General features: G+C 44.6%; 1 protein-coding gene and 1 pseudogene across 6 annotated transcripts in view; both read right to left on the reverse strand.

The window, feature by feature from the left end:
* LOC149349277 (WD repeat-containing protein 11-like) overlaps positions 1-24566 on the reverse strand; it is a 222502-nt gene that overhangs the window by 180311 nt on the left and 17625 nt on the right. For 5 of the 6 annotated variants that reach the window (XM_089578208.1, XM_089578205.1, XM_089578207.1 and 2 more), the window contains exon 5: positions 14518-14685. The exons of the other annotated variant lie outside the window; for it this stretch is intronic. In XM_089578208.1, coding sequence (XP_089434334.1) covers positions 14518-14685 — 168 coding nt within the window. The remainder of the gene's footprint in view (positions 1-14517; positions 14686-24566) is intronic. 6 annotated transcript variants of the gene reach the window in all.
* On the reverse strand, positions 317-3639 carry LOC149349282 (uncharacterized; annotated as a pseudogene).

Genomic DNA, 24566 nt, shown 5'->3' on the forward strand with positions numbered 1-24566 from the left:
ATAGATATATATCTATATCTATATATTTTTTATCTATTTTGCGGGTCGTTATATATGGCTTGCAGCAGAGTAGCAGTAATTACGCGTTATCATCTATGCAAACAGGCCTATCAAACTGCTGAAGTTGATATCTATATGTCTTTTCGATAAAGAGATATGATCACGCTCTTTAAGAAAACACAGAACGAGAACTTCTTACGACAATTAAAAAAGAACACTTTTTATATTTTTTAGACTTTGTCCACATGTTCTCCTTTATGTCAGATTTTAGAATAATTAAAATCATGTTGCATAATTTTGTTTGTGTAGTAGTTACGACCCTTCCAGTGAGGCCCTTGGGCAACGTTGTGCACACCATGCAGGTCTGAAGAGCGTATCTCATTTGTGAACGGGTTTTCAATTTTGGCAGGATATTGTATGTACTCCTTTATGCCCCGATGCGTCAGATTAGCTACGAGAGCCACTGTAGTGAAGGATGCAGGATTATTTTTCACTGCCTGGGGTTCCTTGATGCGCTGCGGCATCGCACAGAACACGGACGTTTTTGGCATTTCACCTCCACTAAAATGCAGTCAGGATTCGAGGTGCAGCTTAGTATACACACAAAGAGGATAAAGTCACACAGGCAAGCAGCATATTTCAAATAATTTTTAGCAAAATTAATAAGTTGAAAAGGTCCTTGCTTCATTAAAAATGATTTCTTTCTGAGCTGCAATCGTTTATTCAACTGATTCGACAACGCCCAGTGTCTTCACTCTGGTACCCTTAGTTTCTTCCATGCAGACCCGGCTGTGTGTGCCATGTACAAGTCAGGGGATGCTTCTGTGGGCGACCTGGATAGCTGCCACGCATGCCCCGACTGAATGCCATGGAAGGCGCGCACTGTCATCCACTCTTCCTTATTTCAACACGCGGAAGGCAACAACTTCTTTTACTTCCAGATGTATCAGATGCACACCTTTCAGTTTCTTCGATAAAACACTTACAAAGTCTCCGGCTGCCTGAATGGCGCTTTCAGGGTTTGTTCTCAGGTTGTTGAGAGTTGCTTGGTGCTTGACGGGACCTCCAACACCGTCGCACGCATTCTTCCATGTTCGGTTCCTGAGAATATCCATTGGCTATTGGGACAATCGCTCTTTCCAAACTCAAAAAGCTGATATCTATTTTTGAAATGACTGGCGGCTCCATCACTGACATCACCATCATCATCAGCCTGACTACACCCACTGCAGGGCTAAGGCCTCTCCCATGTCTCTCCAATTAACCCTGTCCTTCGCCAGTTGCGGCCATCGTATTCCCGCAAATTTCTTCAACTCATCCGCCCACCTAACTTTCTGCCGCCTCCTGCTACGCTTGCCTTCTCTTGGTAACCACTCCATTACCCTTAAGGACCAGCGGTTATCTTGCCTTCACATTACATGCCCTGCCTAAGCCCACTTCTTCCTCTTGATCTCAACTAGGATGTCATTAACCACGTTTGTTCTCTCACCCACTCCGCCCGCTTCAGATCTCTCAACATAACACCTATCATTTTCCTTTCCATAGCTCGCTGCGTTGTCCTTAACTTAAGCTGAACTCTCTTTGTTAGCCTCCATGCTGCTGAGTACCAGTAAGATACAGCTGTTGTATACTTTTCTCTTCAGGGATATTGGTAAGCTACCATTCATGATCTGAGAGAACCTGCCATATGCGCTCCACCCCATTCTTATTCTTCTAGTTATTTCCCTCTCATGATCCGGATCAGCTGTCACTATGTGGCCTAAATAGACATACTCTCTTAATACTTCCAGCACCTAGCTACCAACTGCGAACTGCTGTTCCCTTGCTAGGCTGTTGAATATTACTTTGGTTTTCTGCATGTTAATTTTTAGCCCCACCGTTCTGCTCTGCCCGTCTAACTCATGCTTTAAAGCTCATGTCCTGAGTGACTTAGCAAGGCAATGTCATCAGCGAATCACAGATTACTCAGGTACACTGGCAGGTGGTCGTCCACCCGTTCTCTCATTTTCTTTAGAGCCAAGCAGGCATGAGTGGAGTCGTGGCTCAAATCGTCACTAACAATTGCGAAACTGTTCATAGATTTTCTCGTCGTGACCCCACATATAAATACTGACACTTGTTTCGTTTGCCAGTGGTACGCCTGAACCTCATCAGGAAGCATGACAGTCCAGTTTTCAGCAAAACCGAAGTGGAATACAATGCTCCCATGCTGTGTGCATTGCTTTTCCTCATACATCACTTTGCCTTGAGTCTTCCTAATGTGGTTGTGCATGATCCATCTTGCCACTAACACCCAAAGAAGATTAAGAAAAGTGCCAGCATTCAAAGCCTTTTTCACAGGTCGCCTGACTCCCATCTTGCTAGAAAGATTTCTTCATCTTCTGGGATATGAAGTTCCTCCAGTGTCAGAGACCTGCCTTTTAGACACGGATTGCATTCGCCTAAAAGGCACTACATTGATGACGGAGTGCAAATGAACGCTGGGTAAATGTCATCAGTATCATCTGTGTGGCCAGTGCCATTTTCAAGAGCAGTGAGACAAAGTTTATAGTTGGCGCAAATGACACACACGCACACATTATGCTGGGGATAACATTTTACCCATTGAGGTCTCAAGGTGTAAAATTTTGATGGGCCCATGCCAGAATGAGGATGATCAACTTTGCATATGCAGAATGCCTAATTGATCTTGTCATGAAACGCTATGTTACGAATGGTTTTTCTCCATCTATCATAACCGAGAGGACATCTTTTTTTGTTAGAAGGGGCATAAAAATGTCACCACAAAACTGTGCTTTCCGTGAAGATATTTCATTGCACAAGTAGCGAAAGCACGGGTAGCACAAGTAGTCCGTCTCACTGACATTCACAGGTCTTTCGGATATTAGAAGCTACTTCAAAACGTTGGTGTCTAGGTCGGTGACGCTGCGAAAATTTCGCTTCTTCGGCATGAGCTTCTTGTGCTTGGAAAGGTAATCTGCACAAAACACTCGGTCAGAGCTGTACTTTGTCGTCATGAGCACGTGAGCAGCGCACACTGTGCATGCCTCAAGCACAAATAAAAACATCCATATATTTACTCAAACAATTTTCAGGTGCCTACTTTTAATATATTTTATGTAATTCGTAACCAAAGTTGGCCAAAACAGCAGAGCACAGAAGCGCCGAACTCCACTTCTACGTAATTAATAATTTCGTGTGCTTTGAAAAACTTGTGCATCACTCCTTTCCACTGATTAGGCAACACTATGTAACAATTTCAAATTGAAGAGGTTGACCAGCCAAGCCACCCTTTGTTCGATCTTACCTGCTTCTCTACTCGCTCCCGACAATGGTGTGACGTCAGGACATCTCACAGGCCACTTAGGGAAGGGCACAATCCTAAGCTCGTGAGTAACTGATTGCTATTAGTTAGGCAATACCCAAGGGGTTAAAAGTGGAGCTCGAGGCAAGAAACAGGCTTTTGCCTACCTGCGAGCCCGGATGGATCTCTCCCTGCCCACAAGTTGGTCGACGATGACTTGGTGAGCCTAGCGAACCTCTATTTTATCAGAACATTTTTGCACAGTGTGCTTTACATTAACTTAGATTAACCCTTCGTGGGTCAATGGGCCACATACATCCCACTTTGTTCCCCATACTAAAGGGCTTGCTAAGAGGCAACGGGACGCAGCACTCCCACTTATGTTGTGCGTACGCTTTGTGGAGACATACCCCTGTCAAGCACGCAGAATAAAGCACACTTACGAAGAGTGTCACTTGCTAAAAGTGCACTCTAGCACAGCTAAATGGCGCAACATAAGTGCACTCGCCAAAGTGCGCACTAATGTTGGAGTGCATTCACAGAACACACTTTGAGGGCTGAGTGCGTAGCCTCGCCAGCAGCGACTTCAAAGGCACAATATGTATAGTGCATAAAAAGTACTTGCAAGTTTGTTTGTTTGTTTGTTTGTTTGTTTATTTATTTATTCAATACTGCAGGCCTTTACGGCCCAAGCAGGAGGGGCATACAAATGACATCAGTGTACAGAACGAAGATAGCAAATAATAATTTGAAAACACTTGTTCTTTGGGCAATAGAATATGAGCAAAACAAGGACTAAACGAAATGCAAAACAAGCTCTTCATTTGGGAAAGTCAAACATAAACAAACAGAAGTAAGCCAATTAATGACATATCCGAAAATGAAATGTCAAACTTGCAGCAAGGCAAAAACACGGTCAGTTTGGGCAACCAAAAAGCAGACAAGAAAAATATTTAAGAGCAATTCAAGGTTTCAATTGAATCAATGCTGGTTAGAAGAGGCAGAGGTAAGTTGTTCCAATCTGTTATCGTGCAAGGAAAAAAAGAATATTTAAAAACATTAGTTCTGGTGCTGTATGGCGTTAAAGAGTCATCGTGTCGATGTCGTGTGCGGCGTGCCGTAAGTAGTGTTATGTACGGATCAGGAGTTAGAGCAAGAAGGTTATTTTTAAGAAGGAACATAAATTTTAAGCGCTGAATTTTTCTTCTCAGTTCCAGTGTCGGTATTCCATGTTGTTTCATTAGTGCTGTCGGGGAATCAGTTGTACGGTACTTAGAAAAAATAAACCTGACCGCCTTACGCTGGATTCTTTCGAGAGCGTCAATGTTAGTTTTGGTATAAGGGTCCCACACTACGCATGCATATTCAAGTTTTGGTCTTATTAATGATGTATAAGCTAAAAGTTTAGTTTCGGCGGGGGCGTGCTTCAATTTATGACGGAGAAGGCAAAGTTTCCGAAAGGCTGTGTCACATACGTTAGTTATGAGAGTGTTCCAGTTTAGGCTATTTGTTAGTGTGACGCCAAGATATCTATACTCGCTCACTTCGGTTAATGGTTCTGTCCCGAGTGCGTAGGGAAAAGAAAGGTTATTAAGTTTCTTGGTTATTTTCATATACACTGTTTTGTCAGCGTTCAATTGCATATCCCAACAGTGACACCACGAAAGAATATTTTGAAGATTATTACTAAGAGTTATCTGGTCACCCTCGCTTGACACTTCCCTGAACAGCACACAGTTGTCTGCAAACAATCGTATTTGGACGGGTTCGGTAATAACGCTCACAATATCATTAATATATATTAAAAACAACAATGGTCCTAGCACACTGCCCTGAGGGACGCCGGAAGTAACTGGAAGTTCATGGGAGTAGTAAGTATCAATATTAACAAACTGTCTACGATCAGTGACGTACGCAGCAACCCAGTTAATAATGAAAGGAGGAAGGTTAATCATTTCAAGTTTTTCAATAAGCTTAGAGTGTGAAACAAGGTCAAAGGCTTTCCTGAAGTCTAAGAAAATAACATCCACCTGGTCGGATTTGTCTAAAATTCTAGCAAGGGAATATATTACCATTGTTAATTGTGTCACCGTAGAAAATCCTTTACAAAAACCATGCTGCGCAGGTGAAAGTATATTGTTATCCTCCAGAAAATCTCTGATGAAGTTGGCTATGACGTGTTCAAGCATCTTACAACAAGATGATGTTAGCGAAATTGGTCGGTAGTTAGTAATCATTGTGGGGTCTCCCTTCTTAGGCACTGGCACTACACGTGCCGTTCGCCAGTCAGGGGGAAGGGCTGCAGTGGACAGTGACGCACAGAAAATTATTACCAGAAAGTGTGACAGCATTTCTGCGTATCGGCGCAGAAAAGCATTCGGTATGTTATCCGGTCCTGGGGTAGATTTTGTTTTTAGATTAAGGATCATAGAAAGCACACCTTGGGCGGATACAAATTCAGGAGATACATTTGATAAAGGTGAAAAGGGAAGTGCAAGCTCTTCTGAGTTAATAAACACACTGTGGAAGAATGCATTAAAGTGTTTGGCGGTACTTTGCTTTTCGACAACGGGAATGCCATCTTTTATTATTTGATCCACTGCCTTGTTCTTTTTACTCAGAAATTTCCAGAATTTTTCTGGAGCCGGACGAATAAAGTGCGGCAAAGTGTTATTAAAATAATGCTGTTTGGCATGCCCAATTGACGAGCTCAGCATAGCTTGTAAGTTCTGTACTATAGTTCGTGAGGCATTCTACTGTCTTAAGCATTTTATTTTTCTTTTCAAGTGAATGACTTCACACGTTATCCAAGGGTTTTCATTTCCTGTTTTCTTTGTTTTCGTTGGAACAAAATTGGAACAACAAACATGCTGTAACACTGTATTTAGAAAAAATTTGTTCGTTATAGCTACAAGCGAAGCAACAAAACACAGAAACGAGATCAGATGCAACATGGCTGCCCGCAGTCATCTTGTTTGTTGCTGAAATTCTGGATAGTCTTGGCTTTTCTTCTATTTCTATCTTTTTCATCGTTAAAAACTGTTGAACTTTGTTTTATTTGTGCTATCACGTTAAGCAGCCAATTATTACGAGTCCTTTTTCTTTTCCATCGACCTCATCAGAAATTCCACTCATTTTCTATCGCCATTTTTTCTTACTACGAGTGCACTTTGCCTTCCTGTTGCCCAAAGTGTCACTCGGGATGCCAAAGCGCACTCCCCATAAATGCATTTAACTTGTGCGCTTGACAGGGGTATTAACCCCATGTCTCCCCTTTTGGTTTGCTTTCCCGCGATGTACCCTCTCATGGCCCGTCTCCAGGAGGAGCACACCCCGTGACACTGGAGCACCCTGGACGACTGTCTGTTCTTGGTTCTAGGAATGGTCCTTGTCCGGACTTGACAAGTGCTAGGCCTAGCGTGAATTTTGATCGCTACAACCTGCGGCATGCTTTCTTGGGTGCGAGGTGTATTGCGCTGTAGCAGGCTTGAACTTTTCGGCATGCTCAGCGCATTTGTTCTTCAAGTTTTTCCGTGAGTTTCTTCAGCATAACAACCTGGTGGTCCGCATCGAGGGAGAAGCCAGGCCAAGCGCCCGCGGCGTTCTCAAGCCCGAAGTGAGTGAGTACGGAAGTCGCATGGGTAATCCAAGTTTTTTGTACATATTTTTCTCTACTGCCTCTGTTTCGACTCTGGGAGTAGCGGCTCCGGGAGCCGGGTGGCCTGGGGCCACGGGTGCCGCTACGAGCTCACTGGTATTGCAGCTCGGCACCGGGCGCTCAGAAGCTGCTTCGCGCAGTGAGCGGGGTAGAACCACACCACAGAGCTGACGTCTCCTCGCAGCTGCGCGCACGTATCCCTTTTCAGGTCTTCGCTTTGTTTACAGTCATTGTCAGAGTGGTAGTTAGGCCTAAGGCTTTTCGGAGCTGCCTGCACCACATCAGTAGAGACACGACCACAGGACCGTGGTGTTGGGAGAGGCGCACTTTGCTGCCCATTCGTTATTATTGCCTCGCATGAGCTGAGTAGTCTAGTAGAACTCAAGAAAGGGCTTTGTTCACTTGAACTTTGCATCTGCACAGTAAGCATTGCGCCACGAGGCGCTTGCAGATGCAATTTCCCCTCCTGTGACCTACGTTAAAGGGACTATGCAGAGAATTAAAAGCAGCTTGTAAATGCTAGAAGTGATGCTCAGAAGCATTCACACCAAGTATGAGTCTTCGGAACTGAGCCGGCAATTTATTATGGATTTTTAAAGATCGTGTTTTTTAAAATTCGCGGGCCGTTTGGTGTCTTCGTAGGGACCCATTTTGAAACCAAAATCGGGAAAACAGACGTCACTAGTCCCATGACGTCGGCAGGCCGCAACACGTTGTCATTCGCTCGAGCCTCGCTCGAACAGGACTTAGATAATGATGACCTCCTGTTTTCACAAGTCCTGTTTTCAAGTCCTAAGTCCTAAGTCCTGTTTTCAGAAGGTTTCACTCAGCTTTTCCGCTCAAGTCGCACGCTTAAGTTCTGCTGGGTTTCCCTCGTCGCTTCTGCAGGCCGCTGCCAGGTCTCTGTTGAAAACCCTCCACCCAACTTTTAGTGCTCGAGAATCTGGCATTCGTGAGAGGCGGAAGTTTGAAGTACTGCCCTATGTACATAAGACCTCGCATGGCCTGAAGAGGGTGGAAAGAAAATTCGGTGTGGAAATCTTCTTTTCGGTGCCTTGTAAGCTGTCCCGTTTGTGCGTGCTAACTAACAATGAATCAAGAACAAAAGCAGGGTGTGGTGTAAACCACAAAATCAAGTTTGTGTCGTGTAGAATGGGAGTAGTGTATGAAATCCCGCTTAGTTGCGGCTCAGTTTACGTGGGACAAACGAGACGCTACATTAATAAGCGCCTACAAGAACATAAAAATTCGTTGGGCTCTCACAGCGGCATGCATTTGCCAAAACACCGTCTTTCGTGTGACAAAAAATGCACGCCACTCTTTGAGCGTACAAAGATAATCGGAAGGGCCAAAGACCAGAAAACACGTGAGGTCATCGAAGCCTGGCAGATTGCTAGGTATGGGCCTGAAAAGTGTGTAAGCGAGGCTTCAGTCCATCTGTACAAGAAGGAACTGAAGTTCTTGAACTCGATTAGATAGAGATTGCTTGTAGCGCATGCGTAGGGTTGTTGATGGAAGGAAGATGTGTTTCAATAAACAGTTGCAAGTCTGCGCTCGTCCTGTCTACTTCTTCCCTGTGTATCGTCCTTTGCGTGGTTTTCGTTCTAAGTTCTGGCGTTATTGTTGTTGCAGCAATAAATGCTTTGTTTGTGTCAGCCAGGGTGTCGTTCCTTTATTCCCTCAGAGGATTGCACACGTGATCACGGGATGCGGTCTGGCGGTATTGAATTGTCTCAGCCGCGGTTAAACGGGAAAAACGTATTTATCTCTCCTATTACAAGCCCCCACAACCCATCTTAAGGTTTCAATGATTTGTTTAAAGATGGTTCCAGCCGTGTCCACTAGATGAGGTAGCGAGTCGAGACTTTGAAACCTTGTTCTTCTTCTCGGGTATGCTGCAAGTTTTTGGCTATATTCGATTTGGCAAAAAAAACAAAATCAAAATGTCCAGTGAGTGATTTTTTGCATAGAGAGGAACAACTCTAGCACCCCTATGCCTGCATGACTCCTGAGGTTTCGACCGAGCCAAATGCTTTCTCATAATCTACGAAGGCTACATACACGGGTTGGTTATATTCTGTACATTTCTCTACCACCTGTTTGATAGTATGATATGGTCTATTGTCGAGTGTCCTTTACGAAAGCCTGCCTGATCATTCAGTTGATTGAAGTCTAAGGTTGTCCTGATTCTATTAGCAATTATCTTAGTAAATACTTTGTAGGCAATGGACAGTAAAGTGATCACTCTAATTTTTCAAGTCCTTCATGTCTCCTTTTTTACGAATAAAGATAATGTTAGCCTTCTTCCAGCTTCTGGCCATTTATGAGCATAGTTTTCATCCTAGCACTTTATATTATTTACTATAAGACCGAAGTGCTGCGCTCTCAGCAACATTCATTGCACGGGAAATCATCTCTTACACAGTATCTTAACACGTTCACTGAAGCGATTTTCGGAGCCATTCATTTAGCTGATGAATTCCTTGAAGAAATGCAAACTAAAGCCATTTTATTTTTGCTGACAACACCACCAAGAACATAGTCTCTCATATGTGTGCGTTGAATTTTCATTCTAGCCAAGCTTGAGAGCACCGTGTTCATGAAATGAGAATCACTTAAGCAGCAGAGATTTGTTTGTGAAAGGGAACCAAAGATTTGCGATGACAACTAATAAGAGGAAAGCACTTTTTTTTACCATGCTGAAAATGGTTGGACATTTAATGACTGAATATTGAGTGCTAATTCTCAAACATCATGCGTAGAGTTTGTTAATAGCCAAGTGCCATTCACAAGTGCCAGCAGCAAGAAGCCCCTCCGAATGAACATGGAGGGTAAAAAAAAAAATGGCCAAACATAGTTGGCCTCTCGGCTGAAGTTTGGCTCAAAGAACACAACCCAGTGAAAGTCGAACAAAGGCCATTGGTGCTCCACGACGGGAGAAGTGGTTTGGTTTATTATTGGGGGGTTAAACGTCCCGAAGCAACTCAGGCTATGAGGGACGCCCTGGGGTTCTTTTGACGTGCACTGATATCGCACAGCAGCACACGGACCTCTAGAATTTCTCCTCCAAAGGAATTCAGCCGCCGCGGCCGGGAGAAGTAATGTGAGCAAGTTCTACAACAAGTGAACAAGAGCAAACAAGCTCATGAAGTGGTAAGAAGAAACTAACTCAGTGAGGAAACATATGTATGTCAATGGGACAAATAAACCCCATTTTCTTTATCCCTATTTAGTGCCAATGGGACAAATAAACCCCATTTTCTTTATCCCTATTTAGTGCCAATGGGACAAATGTCTTACTTTTCTCCACTTAACTATTTGTACTACTGTGAAATTTGTTGAGAACTGTTTCTGTGCACGTCACCTGCTTGTGCAATCAAAAATTTTTCATCAATTTTGCAAAAAATATATGCTGTCCTACAAATGGTTAAAAACTACAGAGAATTTTTACTACATTCGAATTGGAGCGAAAGCATGGACTTGTGCTACATAGAAGACAATGGTGAGCAGGCAGTGCCGCGGGACGGAGCAGATGGAAGTTGATGAAGACGATAAAACTTCTTTTTGGGCTAGTTGGTGCATTTTGAACCTAAAAAAAAAGGAGCAGCACCAAGGCATGCAACCACAGACGAAGACAGGAGAAGACGACGCTCTCCAATGCACAGTGTGGTGCAGTTTAACACGTGGCGTGTTGGCTGTGGCGATAGTCTATAGAGCTCTCACTGAGCAGTCCTTAAAGGAGATCTGTTCGCGCAGCTGTGGGTTCAACTCCCAGTCATGGATATTGATCAAATTTCTTTTTCTCTTTTTCATGGTTCGACCTCTACTCAGCTGAAAGTCAGGCACCTGGCGATCGAAGCACGAGGTCCCATAATGAAGCTTTCACTGCAATAAACTATTTCCTAGCGTGCTCTGCCATAGTCTATTCCATCTGAACCTGCTGTGGCTGCGACTCAGCACTGCGGGTTGGGGAAACGTGTCGCATACAAGTCACAGAAAAGCTACTATACTGGGGCTAGTTGATATTTCATCCTAGCGGTTTTGGAAAGCGCTAACTTCACACAGGAACGGTCATGTGTGTGTCCGTCCCTGTGCAAAGTTAGTGTTTTCCAAAACCTTAAGTACGAGTGACACCTTTGTGTAGCTGGCATGGAAGCTCACCTTCCCGGCCAGCTGGATGGATAGAACTTGAATGCATCGCATCAACTCAAATCTAGGCCGGCCTTGATTGCCAGCTGACACCCGGAATTTGAAGGCTAAATAAAGAAAAAAACTTTCCCTGAGAGTTAAGCCAGCCTAAAAAAACAAATGAGAACGAGAGCTAAGACAGCATGCAAACGGCATTTATTTCCATGAACCTGCTCCCGCTTACTCATCCTCGTCATCGCAGACCTCCTCTTCATGCAGTGCACATTCTTCTTCTGTGCCATCAAGTGTACTGGAACAAGCGTGCTGCGGCCTGCTGGAGTTACGTTTCACTGAGGAATGCCTCGCTCTCTTGCCACCTCTTTGGCCTGCAGCACTTCTATGGTCACTGACCTCTGCGTTTTCACGAACTGTGCCAGTGCTGATTTCACTCCGGGATGGGGGCCTCTCTTCGGGCCCGTTGCAGCGCAAGCAAAAAGTTCATCACGAATATGAAAACAAAATCCTCCTCGAATCTAAGCCGACCTAAGAGTTTCATTTCAAAAAACTATCATCCTAGATTCAAATAAATACAGTACCTTCTGATGCATCACCAACATGTTAGTGCATATATGCAATGTGAAGACACTCCTGAAGGACAGTTTCTTGCGTTCTCCCAACCAGCATGCTCTAGACAGGGGGGACCAATGCCTCTCACAAACCAATTCCCCCAACATTCCTATCAGCCCTCAAGCAGGTAACAGAGTCACCACCCTTGGATAGGCATCCAGGCATACTCCATCCCGGTGGACACATCTGTCCCCACTGTAGGCTGCAGCTACCAAGTTAATTCCTTAAAAACAAACCAAAATCGACACATTTTTCCATATAATTCTGATTCTAAAAATCTATTACTTCAATGGTTTCTGGTTTGAATTAACATGAAAAGCTTAAAAAGAAAAAGCTGCTCTCGAGGGTGGCTTTCCCTCAGTGCATGCCCTAGTAATGGGTTACAACCACGGAGATAGAAAGCTTTTAGGAGGCGCAACTCCATGGCCCCGCGGCCGGCGCGGGCGACCAGAAAACGTCACAGAGGAGGAGAGGAAGGGAGGTCGGTTTCCGTGGCGCGCGGTAGATGGCGCTCACGCGCGGTGCCCGCTTGGGCAGCGCGAGGCACCGCGCTGCGCAGTGCGTGGCGCGGTTTCGGGACGGCGGAGCGTGAAAAAAAAAGCAGTGCGGGAACATATTGGCAGGGTGTTACAGGGAACCCCTCCGTTTGTGGTCGGGGACCGCTGATGGGGTATCAAGAATGTTACCATTCCAGCCGGCTTGCACGGAGAACAGCGGCTAAGTAGTTGTAGACGTCGTGCTTCTAGCTGTGGCTAAACTAGCCAGCCCACGGAGGGGCTCACAATTTTTTTTAAACATTGCACCGCTCCCTTTTCATCCCCTGCGGTCAGAGGGACCCTGAAGCGGGCTTCCAAACGCTGTACTTTCCCTGTAAGGCGGGTTGAATCCCACGATGGACGAGCCCACCTGGTTCCTTATCTCCCCTGCCTCTTTAGCTGCAAGGGAATCACAACGCTGTCACCGCTAATTGGGCACTGCACGTATCGATACGGCTTCGTGTCACCGAGCGGCCTCTTTCATCTTGTTGTGGAGCGGTCCATTGCAGCTAGCCATGCCTGAGACGTCAGGCTCTTCTATTTGGGTATACGGGTCAAAATGGGCTAACACAATGCGTCGCTGCCCCGGTCAGACTGTCTTGAGAACGGTGAGGAAGACAGCCCTGCTTGTGCACAGTGACAGCTGGGAAACTCCCCCCACTCCCTGCAGAGGAGCTCCGCCAAATCTTTTAGCAGCTTCGGACACAAAGTCGCGGAAGGCAAGAAACCAAGAAAAAATAAATAAATAAGGAATACTCTGTAACACGTAACACCCTCGAAACAGCGGGTGGGGTCGTGTGCTCTAGTCTCCAGAAGCTGTGTGACCGACGTGGTAGAGTGCTCGCGCTCGAGTCCTGGTCTATCTCCGTGGACCCGGTACGCCTTACTGCCTCGCTGTAGCATACGATGGGACGTAAGTGCTTTGTTCCGAACTGCAATAGCGGATACAAGTCCTGCAAAGAAAGCGTCATCTCCTTCAAGGCTCCCAGTGACTTGTTCCCAGTGATTTGTTCCGACTGAAGAGGACACGCGAATCAGCAGGCTATGATGTACGTGTTGCCTTAATTATGACCGATGCTTGCGCCGGGAGCACCTCTTCCATCTTTTTACTTCTTCGGCAAGCTTTGCTGCATGCCTCTCTATCGTGGTCCCTAAGACACTGAAGGTAAGCACACAAAGCTAATATCCTTCGCATGCTTCATGTGTATCCAACGAATTTCCTTCACGACCGTCAAGTAAAAAAGGGCAACCATCGCGCGCGGCATTGCCCACCAATAGGCGGAAGAGCGCCAAGCCGCAGGAAACATCAACGGTTAGAATTCGAATGTAGATTGCCTCCCGTTCCATGAAGCCACGTTTTACCGCACGATAACTCAGGGCAGCATGACATTATTGTGAAGAAAACGTTGGCCGCGCAAATGCTCTCCCACGGAAGCACTGACATGCGCGCGAGCGCGCGTCGTCCTCGGGAACCTGACGAGGGTGGCATCCGGCGGCGGTCGAAGGATGCAGACAGCGCCTGTGACTCTCCGCGGCAGAGAGGCGAGTTTCGCCTCCTAAATGCTTCCATCTCCGTGGTTACAACATACTAGAATGCACCCTTTAATTTTGATCAATATGCTACAAAATGCAAAGTGCATACATGCAATACATGCAATACATTCAAGTGCATTTCCACAATGGCACTCTGAAAAGGGAGGCCACAGAAAAAAAAACAGGCCTGCAAGCCATATCAGCAACAATGGGAGGCACAGGCAAACATGCAGCATGCATGAAAGAAAGGACAGTGGCGTGGTGGCGCTCCTTTTAGGTGGGTGCTTTGGCGCTTTTTTTTTTTTCGTATGCCTTCTTTGTGTTCATTTCAGGCAATGTACGCTGCACTAATGGCAATGTTACCAGGAAGGCAAAACACATGCACATCCAAACTGTGCAACAAGAGAGTGAGAATGCGCAGAGGAGGCAAAATGAAAGTGGACTGCATCAGCCACCCTTTAAAACCTCTGATCATACCCTGAACTTTAGGTTACGCAGAAGGAGCCACAACTGCCATAAATTGTTATAATTGTACTAGGACACAGGTACTGGTGCAATTCCATCGAAAATCACTATTTCACAGTAGAATGTTGCAGGCTTAATATAATGGCACAGCGTCATGGAACTGATGTAGTGTTCCTGCACAGGTTTTGTAAACAAGTTTCACTGTTTTAGTACCAAATTTTGAACCCTGTTGTGATTCAGAGTGGGAGAACATAAGGCCTACTTACAGCAAACAGTGCTTTCACAAAATGGGTCCAGCGAGAATGATATCAGAGGCTCGGCATAGCACTTCCTCCAAAGCTGGGCGCCAGTATCCGCATGCCACAGGACCAGAGTTCCCAAGGAGTAGAGAGCCAGAAGCAGGTGGTGGTCTCCCCCAAGAAGCCAGCTGAGTTCTGCAGTGCAACCAATAGCAAACTGAACTGCCAACAGACCTGCGCTCAGAGGGGTGGCACAAGTTGCTGGTGCACTGTCTACTGTTCGTCGGGGAAAGCAGCCACCAGCGTGAGCGAGCTGGGTAAACGGAACACAAATCAAATGTGCGTAACAAAACTGATCTGCACAGGAATCAACCTTCTTTTTTTGTTGTTGTTGCGAAAGCAACACTCCACGAGCCGCCGAGCCACTTGGCGGGGCCGAGCCATGCGCGAGGAGCAGTGACGCCACACGGCGCACCACCGCCGTCGCTGCGCGGGTGACTCAGTTGAGCATGCGCAGTGGCGGCAGAGCACAGCTGGCCTCTCTCTCTCTCTCCTCGTTGCTTTCGCAATGGTCTAACCAGAGCTGCCAATTTTGTGACACATGGAGCTCCCACCAGAAACAAGCGCCGGCACAAGGCGTGCGCTATGAGCAACTGGAATGCATGGAGGCAGTGGTGGAACACAGAGTCATAGGAATGCTGTGAAATCGCCCAGCAAACAGCATTCCAGCCCAAGGCACCAACGGCGTCAGCCTTCCAAACAAACATTGTAAGTCAGCTGAAAGGATGCTTTTTCTGTCAATCTCCCAAGCATTTACCGGAAAACTGCGACTCAGCGCAGATGACTGTAGCACAAAAAACAGAGTTGCTAAAGCATAATGGCTGGTGCTCCCAGTGATTTAAGCAAGGTCACCTTGCTCGGAACTGCAAAAGTTATTTAAGATGTCCTAAATGAACGCAAAGACACGTGGCATCCATGTGCACTACTGAGAAACCTCCTACCAACCCAAAGAACATTACATCAGCGCCTGTCAACCTTGTAAATGAAGAATTCGGATGTACAGTGCTACTACAAACTTTGATGGTTAGAACGACAGGAGTTACTGCACCTAGCCACTACTGACTTCTTCTGCATTTACATGATTATAGGTCGACCTGTTTTTTTTTTTTATTTGAAAATCCAAAGTGGGGGGGTCGACTTACAATCAAAACCAAAGCATGCCACCATAAATAAGGGCGAGACAAACGAGACATCAGGGATGCTACAGCGTGGTTGCACTTTTGCCGTGGGGCTCCGCCACATCCCTCTTGGTGCTGGCCCTGAGCAGGTGCTCTGTTAACGCGCAGAACTGGCACCCTGTCTCCGCGCGCGGTGGCCGATAGCTACAACCAAGGTGCACATTGTGTTCGACGCCTCTTCACATGAGAAGAGTGTGAAATCGAACGAGAATGTGGAGGCAGGTCCCAACTTAAATCATAACGTCATAACGCTACTGCTTCGGTCGCAACAATACAAGGTAGCCCTGACAGCCGATGTCGAGTAGGCCTTTCTTCTGATAGCGCTACGAGACGAATACAAGGATGCACTGCATTTCCTCTGGTTTAAAACGCCACCAAAATGTGGTGAACCTCTGCCAGAACAAGAGACTTGGCGGATGACTTGAGACCCATTCAGAGCCACTTCAAGTCCTTTTTTACTCACTGCTACTTTGAAGCACCATTTACAGTCTGTTGAACTCGCTACTACAAGGCAGCTCACCTCCTCTAAGACTCAATGTACATGGACAATCTTCTCATCAGAGCTGCAACTGCTGAAGACGCACTTCGAATGCAAGAAGAAATCATCGACATTTTTCGGGGTGCACCTATGAACATCCAGAAGTAGATATCTAAAAAGTCTGACATGATAGCTGCCTTAAAAGAGAAAATGATGCCAGAGGAAAAGGCACTGTGTTCCCCATCAGAAAATTCCAAGCTATTGGGACTCGTTTGGGACACTGTGACATACACGTTCTCACTGAACCCCCTCAGTCTCCTCGGCCCCACCGCGGTGGCTCAGTGGTTACGGCGCTCGGCTGCTGACCCAAAAGACGCGGGTTCGATCCCAGCCGCGGTGGTTGAATTTCGATGAAGGCGAAATTCTAGAGGCCCGTGTGCTGTGCGATGTCAGTGCACATTAAAGAACCCCAGGTGGTCGAAATCATTCCAGAGCCCTCCACTACGGCGTCTCTCATAGCCTCAGTCGCTTTGGGACGTTAAGCCCCAATAAACCAAACCAACCCTCAGTCTCCTCGATTTCATTCAACAGCACCAAAACACCAAACAGTTCACACTTCAGGCTATCGCAAAAATATACGACCTGTTAGGGTTTCTTTCGTTTTTGGTACCAGCAAAGAGTTTTTTACAAGAACTATGGAAGGTCAAGCTTGATTGAGATATGCTGCCACCAGCTTTGGAAAAGATCTGGAGTGGAGAAGTAGCCACTCTTCACAACTTCAGCGCTTCCAGGTATCTGGGTGCAGGAATGGAATTAGCATGGAGCTTCCTATTTTTGCAGACGCAAGTCCGAGAGCATATGCCACTGTAGCGTACATGTGCACACATGAAGGTAACGGAAAGACTAAGACAAACCTGCTGCTTATGAAGACGAGAGTTGCGCCGCTAAAATCAATCACTCTGGCAAGACTTGAATCAACGTCAGCATTAACAGCAGCAAGAATGTACAGCTACATCGCGAAGAACAGTAATTATGGCTTTTCAGACATATTTTGGTCAGACTCTCAGATCACTCTTTGCTGGATCAGGAAAGACCCGAACAACTGAAATACCTTTGTACAGAACCGAGTTCAGGAGATTCGTGATTGCTCATAGTACTCACATTGGCATTTCTGTCCAAGTAAAGAAAATCCACCTCACTTGCTTACCAGAGGGATCACTGCTAAGCAGCTACTTCAGTCACGCTTATGGTGGCAAGAACCGATATAGATTACAGACCACAAATGTTGGCCACCCCTCTATTCGTTAGAGGACATTCAGCTTCACATTCCTGAGCAGAAGCTGCCGATGATTTCGCATGCTGTGAATATGGCCTTTCGGCCGAAGTCATCGATTAATATATTGAAAGGTTTTTTTATTTTTTATTTATTATTTATTTATAAATACTGCGGTCTTGAACTACAAGACCATCGCAGGTGGGTACATGATTTGTGTAATACCCAAGGACAAAGAAAAGGAAATACAGCAGACAAGGCGTCACAGCAACAAAATTAGTACATCACACTGTACTGTATCAAATTCACAACCTCAGAATATATATACTGCAGTCATAGAACCAAGCATATAATTAAGTAAATCTAAACAAATTACTCATCAACCGAACATTCAAAATTTCTTCACTTGTTGCAGCAGCTCCTCAAAATGGGACAAATTATTCTCTTCGACTATATGACCAGCAAGGTTGTTCCATTCGGTAATGGTTCTCGGAAAATAGGAATATTTGTAGCAGTTCGTTCTTGTGGATAAAGGTTTTACGGAAAGAGAATGTCTCAGGCGTGTTGCATAACCACTAGAGTAACTAACAATTTTCGAGATGTCAATGTTGTATTGCCCATGAATTAACTGGAAAAAGAATTTCAAACGACAGATACGGTTTCTATCAGTAACGGATGGTAAGCCACTCTTTTTAATAAGATTAGTGATAGAGGTGCGGCCATAGGAATTATAAATAAATCTTACTGCTTTCTTTTGAATCCTTTCTAATTTGTTAATGTTAATCTTGGTATATGGGTCCCAGATCATTACGGCATATTCTAAGATTGGCCGCACAATAGTGTTATACGCAAGGAAACGTGTTTCAGGAGTAGCGAACCGTAGTGCACGCCTCAAGAAGAATATTTTGCGCAGAGCATTTGCCGAGATGGTATCAATATGTTTGTTCCAGGAAAGATTATTGGAAATCCATAGGCCGAGATATTTGTAGCATGTTACCTCTGAGAGTGCACTATCGGAAGTACCATACTGGTAGAGAAGAGGATTCCTTTTAAGCGTTATTCTCATATATACTGTTTTATCAAAATTTATCACCATTTGCCACCTATCACACCAGCGCATTACTTTCTGAAAGTCATTATTTAGCCTTATTTGATCTTCACTTGAGTTAATTCGTTCATAGAGGACACAATCATCAGCATATAACTTAACATTAACAGAGAGATCTTGGACGATATCGTTAATATAAATAATAAACAAAAGCGGTCCAAGCACAGATCCTTGGGGAACTCCCGATTCAACTGGAATGCAATGTGAGAGGGCACCATTTAGTGTAACAAACTGGCGCCTGTTTGTCAGGTAAGCCTTAATCCAGGTTATTAGTTTATCGTTTTTTATTACAGAACTCAATTTATATATTAGCTTGTTATGAGAAACCATATCAAAGGCCTTGCGGAAATCTAAAAATATTACGTCAGTTTGTTTTCCTTCGTTTATGGCTTCTGCAAAATCATGAATTGTTTGTATTAGCTGTGTACATGTCGAATATCCTTTCCTGAAACCATGCTGAGCTTTCGATATTACGTTATGTTCTTCAAGAAAGGTAGATAAATGTTTATGAATAATGTGCTCAAGTATCTTACACGCTGTGGAAGTAAGTGAAATAGGGCGATAGTTTTGCACCTGTGTTTTGTCACCAGTTTTATGTAAAGGTTTAACTCTGGCAACTCGCCAGTCATCGGGTAGGGCGCCTTCCTCTATAGACCTTCTAAAAATGACACATAAATACTTGGAGCACCATTGCGCGTACTGCTTCAGAAAGGCATTTGGGATGTCGTCTGGACCAAACGATTTCTTAACATCTAGATTTAGAAGTAAATTGAACACTCCATTTTCAGATATGGTAACATCAGGTATAGGGGGTAAAGACAGACTGAAAGATGGGAGATGACCATTGTCTGCAGTAAAAACCGTTTTAAAGTGGTTATTAAAGGCTACACAGGCTGCATTATCATCGCGAATACAATTTCCATCTATTACAAACATGTCGGCACTGCGGGAACTCGGGGTAATCGTCCTCCAGAATTTTTCAGGAGATTTTTTAATAAATGATGGGAGTTGGACACCAAAATATCTTTCTTTGTCAAGTAAAGTCTGATCTTTTAATTGTTGTGACACCTCCTCAATAACACGGGCTATGGAAGGGGTGGCTGATCTCGCTCGCTTTTTAAGACGTTTTAGTCGACGCTGCAAGTGCAGCGTCTCTCTGCTGATCCAAGGGTTGCGGCTACAAGGCTGCTTAGATATCTTCGGCACAAAACACCGGATACATTCATGAACCATGTTCTTGAAGATGAGCCACAAGTCATTAATACTGCAAGGATTCGTTTGGAAATCATCATAACGAAGGTCAAGAATGTCAATGATGGACTCATTATCTGCTCGTGAAAAATTTGGAAAGGAATGAAGAGCATCTTCATGCTTTAAAGAAACATCATTTAGTGACAATAAAACTGCCTTGTGATCTGATATACCAGTAGCAACATCACAAGAGATGTTTTCCGTAATGTTGCCACTTAGAAAAAAGAGATCTAGGACGGACATCGAACCGTGCTGTATTCTTGTAGGCTCATTTACAACTTGCAGCAGATCAAAGTTTAAGGCAAGGTCCAGCATTTCGTTTTCCATCAAATTACAGGACTGTGAAGAAAAAGTGCACCAATCAATATTCGGGAAATTGAAATCACCCGTCATAATTATTCTGTCTCCCGGTTTTACATGACACTGGATATACTCTTTTAAATGGTGCAAGACAGTGACAGGAGAGTTAGGGGGCCTGTAAATGGCGCCTAGTAAATACTTGATGTTATCAGCATAAACTTTGCAGAATATGCCCTCGACTCCGGTGACATCAGGTAATCTTATAAGTTGTAGAGATGCTTTGTATAGTATCGCAACTCCCCCACCTCTTCTGTCACGATCTTTTCTAAAGACCTGGTAGTTATTTGGAACAAATTCACTGTCATATATATCTTCACTTAACCACGTCTCAGTCAGCACTACTACATCAGGGTCATGCGTAAGTAAAAGACCTTCCAACTCAACGACTTTATTAACAACACTGCGACAGTTAGTATTTAAAACCCGAAAACAACCTTTTTTAGTTTTGTTCTGTCAGGTGTGCTTGGTAATCCTGTAACGCTTGTTTTCAGTTTTGTCCCAGGCAAATAAAGTCCCGTTCACACTTAATTTATCGAAGAATAACTTGACCTTCGCACCGTTCGCCCTTTCCTCTGCAGAGCTTTCCCATAGTTTTTGCCTTAACTGACGAACGCGAAGAGAAAAATCCTCTGAAATCGATATTTCAGAGCCCTTGAGTTTGGGACAGGCTTTCATTATCGATACTTTTTCACGGTAGTCTAAAAATCTCACAATTACTGGACGATCACCATCTTTCTGCTTTCCCAGCCTATGACAGCGTTCAATTCCACTAATGGTTAAATCAAGCTTTTCAAGAAACACACTCTCTTTTATCTTCTTGCTAAGATCATCAAATGTTTCAGTGCTTTCTTCTTTAACGCCATAAATTATCAGATTATTCCTTCGACTCCGGTTTTCTAACTCATCAACCTTATTCAAGAGGCTGGAAACATTTTGTTCTAGTTCAGCTATAGTTGATTTCAGGCCATTTACCTCTGCCTTCAATGTACCAAGAGAAGCCATTTGAGTTTCTATGCCACTTATTCGTTCATGTAAGCTAGCTACATTTTTTTCAAGTTTTTCTTGTCTAGTCAGGACATTGTTGATTGAAGCAGTTATGTTATTTTGCCCCAAGAGAAGCTGTTGCAACATTTCCTGGTCGGTAGGCCCCGGATTCGACTCAATGTCACCACAGATCAAAAGGCTTATTTTGAAAGAAACAGCAGAGGCAACACTTTGTAAGCCAAGTGGGCATGGCAGCAGCAATAGAAAGCGGTCATCACTGCGAAAACACTTCATTCGAGAATAATCACTAACCTGCACGATAAAGCAGAACTGATTGAGCATCATGTCCGATGTGCTGCTGCCTAGCCCACTGGTTGAGATGGCCGGGGGACAACTTCTTATAGCCGCTGGTATGTCCACGTGACTTGACGTCACCGATGGGGTAGCAGAAGGTGAAACGAAGAAAGGCTGGACGATCTCGATGACGGGGCAACGGCTGGCTCGTGCGAATGACTTGATGTCTGGTTGATACGGAAGAGCAGCAGTAAATCCTTCTTCAGCGCAACCAAGGGAAGGCTGAACTTGAAAAAAGAGCGCCAAGGCCTGCACGATAAAGCAGAACTGATTGAGCATCATGTCCGATGTGCTGCTGCCTAGCCCACTGGTTGAGATGGCCGGGGGACAACTTCTTATAGCCGCTGGTATGTCCACGTGACTTGACGTCACCGATGGGGTAGCAGAAGGTGAAACGAAGAAAGGCTGGACGATCTCGATGACGGGGCAACGGCTGGCTCGTGCGAATGACTTGATGTCTGGTTGATACGGAAGAGCAGCAGTAAATCCTTCTTCAGCGCAACCAAGGGAAGGCTGAACTTGAAAAAAGAGCGCCAAGGCCTGCACGATAAAGCAGAACTGATTGAGCATCATGTCCGATGTGCTGCTGCCTAGCCCACTGCCTAGCCCACTGCCTAGCCCACTGCTGCCTAGTTCCGCTCTCTTACTAGGCTTTCTTGTGTTGTGTCCCCGTTGTGCTAAAAAACATTTTTTATGTCTTTTAAAGACAACTGCATGAATTTTTCGCCATGTTAACAACCTGAAGGACAAGGAAAAGGCGACTTTCAGCAGCAGAAATTCAGAAAGTGGAACGTCGCCTTGTTCACAATGAGCAGCAGAACCATTTTGAAGCCGAGGCAGATTGCACGAAAAAGAAAGCCCCATTTTCCCCAGGAAGCTCAGATGCTGCATCAGACTGTGGGTCTAATGTCATTACTTTGAGTAAATGCTGCCAAGCTTCCTTAAGAACGCTCCGCAGATGTTTTGGAAACACTCATGCAAGAAAAACATCAAATTCTGCACAATGACACTCTAATCACCGATAAAACAAGCACTGCTGAACTTTTTAATACATATTTCCACAGTGTTTTTTTCAAAATGAAACTCCCCCCATGTCAAACTGCAGCATCAAGCATTGTATCTTTTGCAGATGTGTTTCCAATGTAGTTGAATCTGAAAACAAAAGTGTTTTTTGGTCCTGACAGGATTCCGAATGTATTCTTGCACCGTTATATTGAAATGGTTTCCAAACGTCTTGTCATAATTCTCAATGCAAGACTGTCAACTGCAATGTTCCTTTGGAATGGAGAGTGGCACAGATTGGCACAGATTGTGTTAATACTTAAACAAAGGTTCAGCCTCATCTGTCGAAAATTTTTGTTCGTAATAACTGACATGATCTCCTTGTAAACTTATCAAACGCATTGTAGTCAGTTATGTAACTACATTTCTAAACGACAGAGATATTCTACCTCCATTTCAACATAGATTTAGAGAGATTTTTGACTATCACTCAATAAACATCCGTAGTTCATAGTTTTGCTGATATTCTAAACAGGTCAGGGCATATCGATGTTATTTTTCGAGATTTCAAGAAAGTGTATGACCTTTAGTGGGCTTCCTGGTTTCACATGCCACACAAGTATGTAAGCTTGAAACTATGGGGCTGCGTTCTTTCATAATTACCTGGGTTTCTGCTTAACTTTCTAATGGCGCACAGTTCATTTGCATTGATTCTTCGCATCATTTGTGGCATACTGCAAGGAAGTAAGTTTGCTCTTTTTCGTCTACATAAGCAACATTGTTGATGTAATTAGTGAACCTATGCACACTAAGCTCTTTGCCAATGATTATGCTTTGTTTAATGAAATTATTTTTAATTCTAGCCTTCAGAGCATTCATGCCTGGTGCAGTTGATAGGAGATGAAACTTAAAGGTGCACTGAAGAGGATTCTGAACATGTCTTTTTGCCACGGGAACTCGATCCACACGTTCCTAGCAATCTTAGAAACAGTGACTTATTGCCCCGTGTGGCCGATTTCCCCAATTAAAACGAATTAACGTCCGGCTCCCGTCTTTTTTTTTTTTAATTCTGCCTCGTACGGTGGGCGGAGTCGACCAACGCGTGGAGCGCCTTTCACCCAGTCCCGTGGAGACTTTGCTTTCGCTTTATTTTGTTTTTTAGGTTTCCATGAATAAATAGTTTCATTCGCAGGTAATATAGCCACAAAATAAGCCCGAAGAAATAAAAATACGCGCAGACTATTTGCTACTACGGACTACTACGTATTACTCCGCCGATGGCAGAGCGGCAAGCCGCCACGGGACTGGGTGAAAGGCGCTTCACGCGTTGGTCGACTCCGCCCACCGTACGAGGCAGAATTAAAAAAAAAAGGCGGGAGCCGGACGTTAATTCGATTTAATTGGGGAAATCGGCCACACAGGGCAGTAAATCGCAGTTTCTAAGAAAGCTCGGAACGTGTAGATCGAGTTCCCGCGGCAAAAAGACAAGTTCAAATTCCTCTTCAGTGCACCTTTAACAGTGACAAAACAGTCTTCATGATAGTGACCAATAAACAAAACAGCCTATCATTTCCATTTAACTTTAGGAAGGTAATGAACACAAATACCTAGGTGTTACTATAACTGATATTACGCGCTGATTGGTCCTTTTTCTGTTATGTCATCTGGCAAGCAGCCTATGTCTGCGAAAATAGAGCAGTCCTGCGTTTGCCCACGTACCGGCTGTGTCACTCTGCCCGCCGCTACAACCAGTGATTTTAGCTGGAATAAGCATATTAAAAGCTGCCCCTGCTAGTGCAAAACTTAGCCTACACATCCACCATCAGACCTTAACTCGAGTATGCATGCACTCTCAGGGACCCTTGCACAAAAAATAATAACACTGAAGTATTGGAAATGATCCAGCAAAAACCTGTTGAAGTCATCTTTAACAAATATCGTTCTATTAAAGGTGCAGTGAAGAGGAATCTGAACTTGTCTTTTTGCCGCAGGAACTCAATCTACACGTTCCGAGCATTCTTAGCAACT

The sequence above is a fragment of the Amblyomma mixtum genome, chromosome 3, assembly GCF_055824585.1.
Source record: "Amblyomma mixtum isolate Tamu chromosome 3, ASM5582458v1, whole genome shotgun sequence".
Lineage (NCBI taxonomy): Eukaryota > Metazoa > Arthropoda > Arachnida > Ixodida > Ixodidae > Amblyomma > Amblyomma mixtum.